The sequence below is a fragment of the Panthera uncia genome, assembly GCF_023721935.1.
Source record: "Panthera uncia isolate 11264 chromosome C1 unlocalized genomic scaffold, Puncia_PCG_1.0 HiC_scaffold_4, whole genome shotgun sequence".
Taxonomy (NCBI): domain Eukaryota; kingdom Metazoa; phylum Chordata; class Mammalia; order Carnivora; family Felidae; genus Panthera; species Panthera uncia.
Window position 1 is genome coordinate 57,217,466 of NW_026057585.1, and position 12,149 is coordinate 57,229,614.

The following is a 12,149-nucleotide window of genomic DNA, read 5'->3' on the forward strand; positions in this document are numbered from 1 at the left end:
TTTTTTTTTTTTAATTTTTTTAAATGTTTTTATTTATTCTTGAGACAGAGAGAGACAGAGCATGAGCAGGGGAGGGGCAGAGAAAGAGAGGGAGACACAGAATCCGAAGCAGGCTCCAGGCTCTAAGCTGTCAGCATAGAGCCCGACACAGGGCTCAAACTCACAGAATGTGAGATCATGACCTGAGCCAAAGTCGGACGCTCAACCGACTGAGCCGCCCAGGCGCCCCAACATATATTCTATTTTCAATAAATGTGCTTGTGGGTCCCTGGGCCAGTCTCCACAGGAGAGTCTCCTGAGAATAGTCATTCCTGGAAGGCTGACAGCAGCAGGTCCTGGTGAATGAAGAGGGCGCAGGCCACTTCATGCATAGACCCCCAATTCTTCCATTGTTGGGTTTAACAGTGGTCCTATGTGCACCAAGTGGACTCCCTTCCCTGTCTACCTTTCTCAATGACCTCTGCCAATGCCACCTGCTAAAAAGACCAAGAGAGAGAAACTGGTCCTACCTGCCCACTCTATTCTTAGCTATGACCCTACTAACAGAAGGTCATTTGTTAAAGGCACGTGGCTGTTCACCCCTCTTATGGTGCCCTCCTGATGGGCCTATACATAACCACATCCCATCCAGATGACAGAGGAAGTCACCTGCATGGCGTTGTGGACACAGAAGAGAAAAACAAAGTCAGGAAGAGAAGAAGACAGGGCTCGGGGCCTGAAACTGGGCTGGCAGGAGGTGTCCCAGTGGGACCAGGGAAATGTCCCATCCTATAGGAAAACTTCCTTGTCTACTCAAGACTTGAGCAGGACCTTCTCCCTATTCCCACCATACTCCAGTGTTGCACTTACCACAGCAATTTCCATCTGTGTTGTGGTTTTCTCCTTTTTGTCTTAAGGCAGGCATGATACTTTCATCATATTTTGCACTTAGCCAGGCAAGTACAAGGAAATGCCTTTTTCTTTTTCTTTTTCTTTTTTTTAGAAAGAGAGAGAAAGAGTCATCAAGGGAGAGGAGAAGAGGAAGAGATAGAATCTTAATCAGGCTCCATGTTCAGTGTGGGGCCTGATGTGGGGCTTGATCCCACGACCCTGGGATCATGACCTGAGCCGAAATCAAGAGTTGGATGCTCAACCAACTGAGCCACCCAGGCGCCCTTAAGAAAATTCTTTCTTAATGAATGAATGACTTAATAAATGATTTAAAAATAAACTTTTAGAGGTGTGGGGCCTGCCTGAGATTCATTCTCTCTCTCTCTCCTTCTGTCCCCTCCCCACTAACATGTGCTCTCTCTCAAAAAAGAAAAACTTTTAATTTTAGACTAATTTGAGATTACAGAAGATTTGCAAGATAGTATAGAGTCCCCATATACACCACACCTAGATTCTCCTCCTATCATTAATATCCCACATGAGGTATACCTATTGTATATCTACAATTAAAGAAGAATATCAATATATTATTACTAACTAAACGCCTTACTTTATTCAAATTTGCGGAGTTTTCACCTAATGTCCTGTGTTTGTTCCAGGACCCCATCTAGAATCCCAGGTCACATTTAGTTGCCACATCTGTTTAGACTCCTCTTGGCGGTGATGACTGCTTAAGACTTTCCTTGTTTTTTTTTTTTTTCAATGTTTTTTTTTTTTTTTTTTTTTTTTTAATTTTTGGGACAGAGAGAGACAAAGCATGAACGGGGGAGGGGCAGAGAGAGGGAGACACAGAATCGGAAACAGGCTCCAGGCTCCGAGCCGTCAGCCCAGAGCCCGACGCGGGGCTCGAACTCACGGACCGCGAGATCGTGACCTGGCTGAAGTCGGACGCTTAACCGACTGCGCCACCCAGGCGCCCCTTTCCTTGTTTTTTGATAGCCATCACAGCATCAAGGAGTACTGGTCAGGCATATCATACAATGTCCCTCAACTTGGATTTGCTGATGTTTTCCTTAGGGGGATACTGTGGATATAGGTTTTGGGAGGATGATAAAGCGCCATTCTCATGACATCATATCAACGGTACATATTATCAACATGGCTTATCACTGCTGCTGATGACCTTGGCCACCCGGCAGAGGTAGCGTTTGTCAAGACTGCTCCACTGTAAAATTATACTTTTTCCCCTTCTCACACTGTCCTCTCTGAAAGAAAGTCACTAAACACAGCTCAGACTTAAGGAGTGGGAAGCAATGCCCCACCCCCTTGATGGGGGAGTACCGACATAAATTATTTGGAATTCTTCTGCATGAGAGATTTGTCTCATTCATTCATTCATTCATTCAGGTATATCCCTATGGACTCATGATGTTTATGTTATACTTCGGGTCATTATATAATACTACTTTACTTTGCTGCCCACACTGCTCCAGTTTTGGTCACTGGCAGCACCCTCAGTTGGCTCCTGATACCCCTTTTTTATTTTGTTTTGTTTGTTGAGCATTTCCTTGCTTTCTGGCACTAAAAGATGCTCCAGGGTTATCTCCTCTATTTCCTCTCCAGTCTTAGAATCAACCATTTCTCCATGGAGTCTAGGCTCTTTTTATTGGAGAAAGGTATTAGAAACCATGATCTGGATACCAGCTAGGCTTGGAACAAACACCAAGTTGCTGGGGTGTCCTTGTTTCTAGAGCCTCTGAGCTGTCAGAGCTAGGAGATATGTATGTTTACTAACCTGTATACCTACATGCATCTATAAACACTCGTTATATGTATCCATCTGTAATCTATATTATGCTACACATGAGTTCACTCTGATGCCCCCAATTCAATCCATTTCCACATGGATCATTCCGGCCTCAATGGATCACTTTTAATGACAGCACTATATTTGGTCTTTTGCGTTAGGTACAGTGCCAAGCTGCTTACAAAGATCACCCCATTTCACCCTCAAAACAGCTCTATGGGTAAAGAGTATTGCCCACATTTAACAGATGAAGAAACTGAGGTAGCGAAAGGTGAAGTATCTTACCTAAACGCAGTAGGCAGTGGGACCAGCAAAGGAGCCTACTACATCTTTGAGACTGACAGAGAACCTCCATCCCCACATTCATCTAAGCCCTTGAAAAAGCTTCGGTTCTGGGTGATTTAAGATGCGGATAGAATTCCCAGCTCTCAACAACTATTGTTCTGTTCAAATCTTGCCTCCTCAACACTTGTTCCACTTCCCAGGGTCCTCTTGTCATCTGACGTGCTAACTGCAAGACAAGGTGCCAAGTTACAACCCGACTTGACAAGTCAAGGAAAGGGGTGCTGGAACGATGGCAAGAATCAATCTCCATCTGACCCCGTGACTTTTCAACCCCTGGCTAACCCTTGCTGTGTATTATCTTGGGTTTTGGTGACTTGGTGGTAATTAACTCTGAACAAGCAGCCCTGCTTTCGTGGAGTTAAGAAAAAGAACACGTATTTTTTTTTCCCGTTAATTAAAACATCTAAAGGAAGATAAATGTACAACCCACACGCTTATCTTTCAAAATATCAAAGACCTGATTAGTAAGTCTTATGTTCAACCTCAAGCTTTTTCTCTAGATTCTAGAAGTAACAGGGACTGGGAGGTGAGGAATTTCCAAGTATTTATCAACATTTGGTTACTTGGACATCCATCCATTCATTCATATCTAGAAAGAGGCAGCCTGGATCAAGCACAAAATATTCCTGGGAATTTTGGCTCGATCAACCTACTGAATCAAAAAAGTCAGTAGTGTGCAGACAAGAAGAAACAGAATCCTTAAGGCCAGGTTGAAAACCACTTTTAGAAAAGCCCAGAGCCCCCTCTGGTCCCTGTGTTCTGTTTGGTGAATTTTTCCTGACAGTTGGTGGTTTTGTTTGCCAGAACCACAACAAAGGGGGTCCTTGAGCTTCCCTGGGAGTGTTTCCTTAGACCTGCACCTCTCCTAGACCTCACAAAGGTGTTATTGTTGCTGGCTCCCTGGGCGCCCAGCACCTGAGGAAGATCAAAGCCACTTTCTGATGCCAGCATGACCACAGTCTCGCCCTCACCACGTAACATTAAAGCTGATGATTAATACCCTTGGCCCCGAAGGTCCCTTCCCACTCCCAAGTACAAAGCAAGGTGGGGGTGGGGACTTTATTTCCAGCACAACACGACCATAATAAACTGGCATTTTATGGCCCTAATTCATTGCAACCAACTGCAGCTGCCCATCAAACTCGTTAAAGCCCAAACAGTTGCTTCAAGTGAGCCTTGTATATCACTAGGCAAATGCACTAAGAATCTCCACCATTTCTGAGTGTTATGTACTAGGTATGTACGTCCACAAGTCACATTCACCAGCAACACTATGAAACAGTCAGCATCACCCCAAGGGGATGAAGGAAGGCTCAGAGGTTCAGAGAAGTTAAGTAACTCCCTTCAGGTCACAAGACCACAGAGTGGAGGAGCAGGGCTTTAACCTGAATCTCACAGCTCTGAAGCCCAGGCCGTCTCCACGTCTTTACGGGACAATTGTGCTCAAGGCAGCGAGGCACTGAGCAGAATGCGTTTGGGATTGAGATGGAGCTAGGTCTGAGTTCTCAGCTCTCACTTAACAGCTTGTGGCCCTGGGAAAATTTCTGGACTTTTCTATGCCTTGGCTGCCTAACTTGCAAAATGGATCCTAGACGAAAAGGCAGTACTATCCCCATTAATAGACAAGGAGAATGAGAGCGGGGGGAGACCTGACAGAGTCCCTCACATTCATTTGGACTTGCTTTTGCTCGGAAATCCGAATTAAGTGTAGTAAAAATGCCTAAAATTCAGATTTCACAGGAGAAACCAGATTAGATGTGTCCCTGTGAAAATGGGGGATGATTTAAATAGGTTTCAATCAGTGTTCAATTAAGACAGGCTAACCAGTGTAGACTCGTGTCAAGGGAAATAAGGACCAGCCGCCCTAACGGGTGCCTCCTGCTTGAGGCGGCCTGAGGCCTCTGCAGATCTCTTCCTTCAGGGACAGCTGGGCCCTACAATTAGGGCTGCTAAGGGGACAAAGAGGCTGGGGTTTTGAAAACTTAGTTAAAGGGATGCCTGGGTGCCTCAGTCGATTAAGTGTCCGACTTCAGCTCAGGTCACGATCCCACAGCTCGTGAGTTCGAGCCCCGTGTCGGGCTCTGTGCTGACAGCTCGGAGCCTGGAGCCTGCTTCAGACTCTATGTCTCCCTCTCTCTCTGCTCCTGCCCTGCTCATGCTCTCTCTCTGTCTCAAAAATAAATACACGTTACCAAAAAATTTTTAAAAGAAGTCCCACTTAAAACCTTGTCCACAGAAACAAATAAAAGGAAAAAAAATTTTTTTTTTTTTGGCCGGGAGAAAGGCAGGGTCAAGGAAACCTATGACCTGAAGGTCTAACACAAGGGTCCCCTCAGGAAGGTGTCCCTAACCCTGGACCATTCCTGGACAGAGTCAGTCACTGTCTCCTTTTTGCCCAACAGCATCAGTGCTAGTCATCAGGAGCTAACCATTGTGAGGAACTTACTTCATGGGAAGCACATCACATAGCCTCATCGCCTGATCATAACACTAGGAGCCATGTACTAGAGATCTCCACATTTTGCAGATAAGGAATCTGAGGCCTGGAGGGGGTCGGTGCCTTGCCAGGGGGCCCATACTTAGTAAGCAGAGGGACTAAAACTGGAAACCAATGGGGCTGGCTCCATCATCCCCCTGCGCTGGGAAGCCAGGCACAATGTCGGCATATCGCAGATGCTCAGGATCACAAGTTCAATCCAAATTGATACCCCGGGGCCTTGTACTGTATTGTAATGGCTGCTGTAACCATGCCTCATCAACAGGAGCCTTCATGTCACCCTCACGTCCCCAAGGCTGAGCACAGCTCTGGACACGAGAAGAGGGGATCCATACGTAAGTAGATGTATCACTATTTACTCAATCAGAATATTTAATGGTAAAAAAAAAAAAAAAAAAAAGGCTCACTAGGCCCTACTGTCACTAGGCCCCACATTTGACACGGCACATGATTCCTTCCATGGCTACAGAGATTCGGCCCCGGACTGTGTCCACTCTAATCCTCACCCGCCTTCCGCCTCCTCCCCCCGCCCTCTCTCTATTTTACTCATCTGGGAAACATCCAAGGAGTCGTCCATCTAAGTTTAACAGAGTAATGACTTTTAAATAAAAATATGGTAGAAATGGGTACTTATCGAAATGGAATGCTTTCAGACTCATGCATTTAAAGAAGATATAAATTTTAGGGCAGGCACTAAATTTTAACTGCAATCTTGGAGAACGCCTTTCCACTAATTCATGGAGAAAAATTAACAAAGTGAAAATTGCTTATCAGTGTTCTTTTGAAGTCATGATACGCAGCCTAATTCTATAGATCATCAGGCTGCTTCTAGGGAGATGGATTTATATTGATTGGGAGAGAGCCCCGTGGCCAAGGAAAACAGACACCCCTGTGCAGAGGAGACTCAGAGACCCATTAGGGACAGATCAGCCTGGGAGCAAGGCATTGCCATCTTTGGATCCAATTTCACTCACGCCTGAGCTCTCTAACCAGGCTGATGTCAAAGACAGACTCAAACCTTTTCATACTTTTTAAGAATCTAGCTCAGGGGGAAAAGAAAGATCTGGCAAATTTAAACACAGCTTTTGGAAGAAGGGCTGGGCTTGTGGTAAACAGAGCAGGCAGGCAGCAGGAAGGGAAGGAATTGAAGGGCAAAGGAGGGGCCAGCCATTTACATCTCCTCTTGGGCTGCCCCCCCCACCCATCCCCTGTGGTGGCCCCGCCCTCAGCCCTTCAGACTCACCCCCATGTGACAAGAAGATGTTCCACAGATGACAGCCAGCCGTGACGTCACTGGCTGTCCCTCACAGGCAAGGCCATGCCCTCTCACATCTGCTCCAATCACTCCTGCGAGAAAGCAAAATAAAACAAAACCCTCTTAAAAAAAAACGAGAAAAGAAAGCCAAGAACAAGCATACAACACTCCTTTTTATAACTAAATGTTAAGAAAGCATTCCTGTGTAAGCCAGTCTCAAATGGAAACCAACAGAACATACTTGCCTGCCACCAAGTAGCTAGGAAGCACATTATGTCTATGCTCGATTCTGGTCAATGTATAGTATCTAACATTGTAGTATTAATAGTAACTGTAATTAGAATAATAAAAGGTGAAGCTATTGGCGATTTTGTGCCCAGGAAATACCAGGGCACCATGCTGCATATTCACATGGACGATCTCATTTTATATTAACCCTGTCTCAAGTTCGTATTAGTAATGCCACACACATTAGTGGAGAAACGGAGGTACGAAGAGGTTGAGTGACATGACCAAGGTCACACTGCTAGTAAAGGGCAGAGCTGAATGGACCTGATTTAGCACAACACATTTCAATCTCAAAGAAGGCACCTGAGCTGTTTGATGATTTCAATCTTTTTGGTCTCTCTAGGTCCCCATTCTTACAATTACTCATCACAGAACTCTCAATGTAAAGGGTAGGGTGACTGACAGCGAGTTTCTGTTAAATGAATGCGAGATAACGGAGACTTTCTCATAAACGGTATAAGCTCAGGCTTCTTCTCCAGACTGTTATTTGTTGATACCTCCCAGATAAATGAAGTTATAAATGTGATGATAGAGCTAAGAAGACTATTTAGATGCACATGGAACATTCTTGAGAACAGATCACATACTGGGACACAAATCAGCCCTCATCAAGTATAAAAAGATCGATATCAGACCACAACACTATGAAACTCGAAATCAGCCACAAGAAAGATTTGGAAAGACCATGAATACCTCCAATTAAAGAACACTGTACTAAAGAATGAGTGCGTTAAACAAGAAATTAAAGAGGAAATTAAAAACTACATGGAAGCCAATGAAAATGAAAACATGACAGACCAAAACCTCTGGGATACAGCAAAGGTGGTCATAAGAAGGAAGGACATAGCAATCCAGGCCTTCCTAAAGAAGGAAAAAAGTTCTCAAATATACAAACTAACTTACACCTAAAAAAGATGGGAAAAGAACAGCAGATGAAGGCCAAAACCAGAAGAAGAAGGGAAATAATAAAGATTAGAGCAGAAATCAATGATATCGAATTAAAAAAAAAAAAAAACAACAGACCAATGAAACCAGGAGATGGTTCTTTGAAAGAATTAACAAAATTGATAACCCCCTAGCCAGACTGATCAAAAAGAAAAGGGAAAGGACTCAAATAAATAAAATCACGAATGAAAGAGGAAAGTATACAACCAACACCACAGATACACAATTATAAGAGAAGATAATGAGTAATTACATGCCAACAAACTGGGCAAACTGGAAGAAATGGACAAATTCCTACAAATATATAAACTATCAAAACTGAAACAGGAAGAAATAGAAAATTTGAACAGACCCGTAACCAGTAAAGAAATTGAGTCAGTAATCAAAAATCTCCTAACAAACAAGAGTCCAAGGCCAGATGGCTTTCCAGGGGAATTCTACCAAACATTTAAAGAAGACAGAACACCTATTCTTTTGAAGCTGTTGCAAAAAATAGAAATGGATGGAAAACTTCCAAATTCATTCTGCAGGGCCAGCATTACCTCGATTCTAAAACCAGAGAACTAAAGACCAATTTCCCTGATGAACATGGATGCAAAAATTCTCAACAAGATACTAACAAACTGGATCCAACAATACATTAAAACGATTATTCAACACGATCAAGTGGGATTTATACCTGCGATATAGGGCTGGTTCAATATCCACAGATCAATCAATGTGATACATCACATTAATAAAAGAAAGAATAAGAACCACATGATTCTCTCAATAGATGCAGAGAAAGCATTTGACAAAATACAGCATCCTTTCTTGATAAAAAACCCTCAAGAAAGTAGGGATGAAAGGATCACACCTCAAGATCATAGAAGCCACATATGAAAGACCCACCGCTAATATTACCCTCAGTGGGAAAAAACTGAGAGAGTTCCCCCTAAGGTCAGGAACATAACAAGGATGTCCATTCTCACACAGTATTGGAAGTCCTAGCCTCAGCAATCAGACAACACAAAGAAATAAAAGGCATCCAAATCAGCAAGGAGGAAGTCGAACTTTCACTCTTCATAGATGACATGATACTCTATGTGGAAAACCCAAAAGACTCCACCAAAAAACTGCTAGAACTCATACATGAATTCAGCAAAGTCATAGGATATAAAATAAATGTACAGAAATTGGTTGCATCTCTATACATCAATAATGAAGCAGCAGAAACAGAAATCAAGGAATCGATCCTATTTGCAATTACACCAAAACCCATAAAATACCTAGGAACAAACCTAACCAAAGAGGTGAAAAATCTATATGCTGAAAACTATAGAAAGCCTATGAAAGAAATTGAACAAGACACACAAAAAAATGGCAAAACATTCCATGCTTATGAGTCTGAAAAACAAATATTGTTAAAATGTTGATACTACCCAAAGCAATCTACATATCCAATGCAATCCTTACCAAAATAAATATCAAAATAACACCATTCTTCACAGAGCTAGAACAAACAACCCAAATATTTGTATGGAACCAGAAATGACCCCAAATTGCCAAAGCAATCTTGAAAAAGAAAACCAAAGCAGGAGGCATCACAATCTCGGACTTCAAACTATACTACAAAGCTGTAATCATAGAGACAGTATGGTACTGGCACAAAAACAGACACTCAGATCAATGGAACAGAACAGAGAACCCAGAAATGGACCCACAAACATATGGCCAACTAGTCTTTGACAAAGCAGGAAAGAATATGCAATTGAAAACAGACAGTCTCTTCAACAAATGGTGCTGAGAAAATTGGACAGCAACATGCAGAAGAATGAACCTGGACCACTTTCTTACACCGTACACAAAAATAAACTCAAAATGGATGAAAGACCTAACAGTAAGACAGGAAGCCATCAAAATCCTAGAGGAGAAAACAGGTAACAAACCCTTTGATGTTGCACACAACTTCTTACTCCACGTGTCTCCAGAGGCAAGAGAAACAAAAGCAAAATTGAACTATTGGGACTTTGTCAAAATAAAAAGCTTCTGCACAACAAAGGAAACAATCAGCAAAACTAAAAGGCAACTGACAGAATGGGAGAAGATATTTGCAAATGACATATCAGATAAAGGGTTAGTATCCAAAATCTATTTATTAAGAACTTACCAAACTCAACACCCAAAAAGTAAATAATCCAGTGAAGAAATGGGTAAAATACATGAATAGACACTTTTCCAAAGAAGACATCCAGATGGCTAACAGACACATAAAAAGATGCTCAACATCACTCATCATCAGAAAAATACAAATCAAAACCACAATGAGATACCACCTCACACCTGTCAAAATGGCTAAAATTAACAATAGAAGACACAACAGATGTTGGCAAGGATGCAGAGAAAAAGAATCCTTATGCACTGCTGGTGGGAAAGCAAACTGGTGCAACCACTCTGGAAAACAGTATGGAGATTGCTCAAAAAATTAAAAATAGAACTAGTCTTCAACCCAGCAATTGCACTACTAGGTATTTATCCAAAGAATATAGGAGTGTTGTTTCAAAGGGGCACATGCACCCCAAGTTTTAGAGATGCACTATCGACAATAGCCCAAGTATGGAAAGAGCCGAAATGTCCATCAACAGATGAATGGATCAAGAAGCTATGGTATACATACCATACATACATACATATGTACACACACACACACACACACACACACACACACACTGGAATATTACTCAGCAATCAAAAAGAACGAAATCTTGCCATTTGCAACAATGTGCATGGAGCTAGAATGTATTATGCTAAGCGAAAATAGAGAAAGACAAGTATCATATGATTTCACTCATATGTGGAATTTGATACAAAACAGATGAGCATAAGGGAAGGGAAGCAAAAAAATATATAAAAACAGACAGGGAGACAAACCATAAGAGACTTTTAAATACAGAGAACAAACTGAGGGTTGCTGGAGGGGTGTTGGCTGGGGGGATGGGCTACATGCGGGAGGGGCATTAGGGAGGACACTGGGTGGGATGAGCACTGGGTATTACACTTAAGTGATGAATCACTAAATTCTATTCCTGAAATCATTATTACACCATACGCTGACTAGCTTTGATTTAAATGAAAAAAAAAAAAAAAAAAGAATATAATTGCAACGAATGTATTCTTTATCAGTGAGACTTTGAAGACTTTAAGCCTCGTTGTTCCTTTCTCTGCCTCTCAGTCTCTTGTGACAGTAGCAGAGAGTTAGGGCAAGCAAACTGAACATTCCTTTATATGCTATTATGAAGGTAAATATCAACTAAAGAGTTAAAGTGAATTCAGCCTCTTGGCCTTTATGTAGATAAAGTGATTTTTGGTAAATGTACTTATGGCCAATGACCCAGAGCTCACACAACTGGCCAGATGAGCTGAATTAATCCTAACAATGTTGTGGCAGTTGCTTCCTTATGTTGCCTTTGTATCCTCAAAATTTAGAGTTTTCATAACAGACCACAAAATGGACCGTCAAAGCTATGATCTAAATTGTACCTCTGTTTTGTACTGAAAGATTGCCTGGTAGATACAATTAAATGACTTTTTCTCTCTTTTTTTAAAAAGTTTTTAAAAATGTTTAATTACTTTTGAGAGAGAGAGACAGAGCGCAAGCCAGGGAGGGGCAGAGAGAAAAGGAAACACAGAATCTGAAGCAGGTTCCAGACTCTGAGCTGTCAGCACAGAGCCCAACGTGGGGCTTGAATTCATGAACTATGAGATCATGACCTAAGCCGAAGGCAGAAGCTTAAAAGACTGAGCTACCCAGGCACCCTGAGTTTTTCTCCCTTAAAAAAAAAAAAAGACTATTTAGACCCTAGAATTGCGCATCATTTATTAAAATGGCCAACACGCATCTTCTTTAAAAAAAAAAAGTTTATTTATTTATTTTGAGGTGCGGCGGGTTGTGAGTGGTGGAGGGGCCGGCAGAGAGGGAGAGAGAAAGAATCCCAAGCAGGCTCCCTGCTGCCAGCACGGAGCCCAGCTCAGGGCCCGAACTCACAAATCTCAAGATCATGACCTGAGCAGAAACCAAGAGTCCGATGCTTAATGGACTGACCACCCAGGCGCCCCTCCAGCAAGTATCTCCTATGCACAATGCTATATAGCAGGTGTCGTGA

The 12,149-nt window shown here is 42.4% G+C and overlaps 1 protein-coding gene across 7 annotated transcripts in view; it reads right to left on the reverse strand.

Annotated features, from left to right (window-relative positions):
• Positions 1–12,149, reverse strand: part of FGGY (FGGY carbohydrate kinase domain containing) — a 419,663-nt gene that overhangs the window by 178,084 nt on the left and 229,430 nt on the right. For all 7 annotated transcript variants that reach the window (XM_049617075.1, XM_049617074.1, XM_049617072.1 and 4 more), the window contains one exon: positions 6,763–6,866. In XM_049617075.1, coding sequence (XP_049473032.1) covers positions 6,763–6,866 — 104 coding nt within the window. The remainder of the gene's footprint in view (positions 1–6,762; positions 6,867–12,149) is intronic.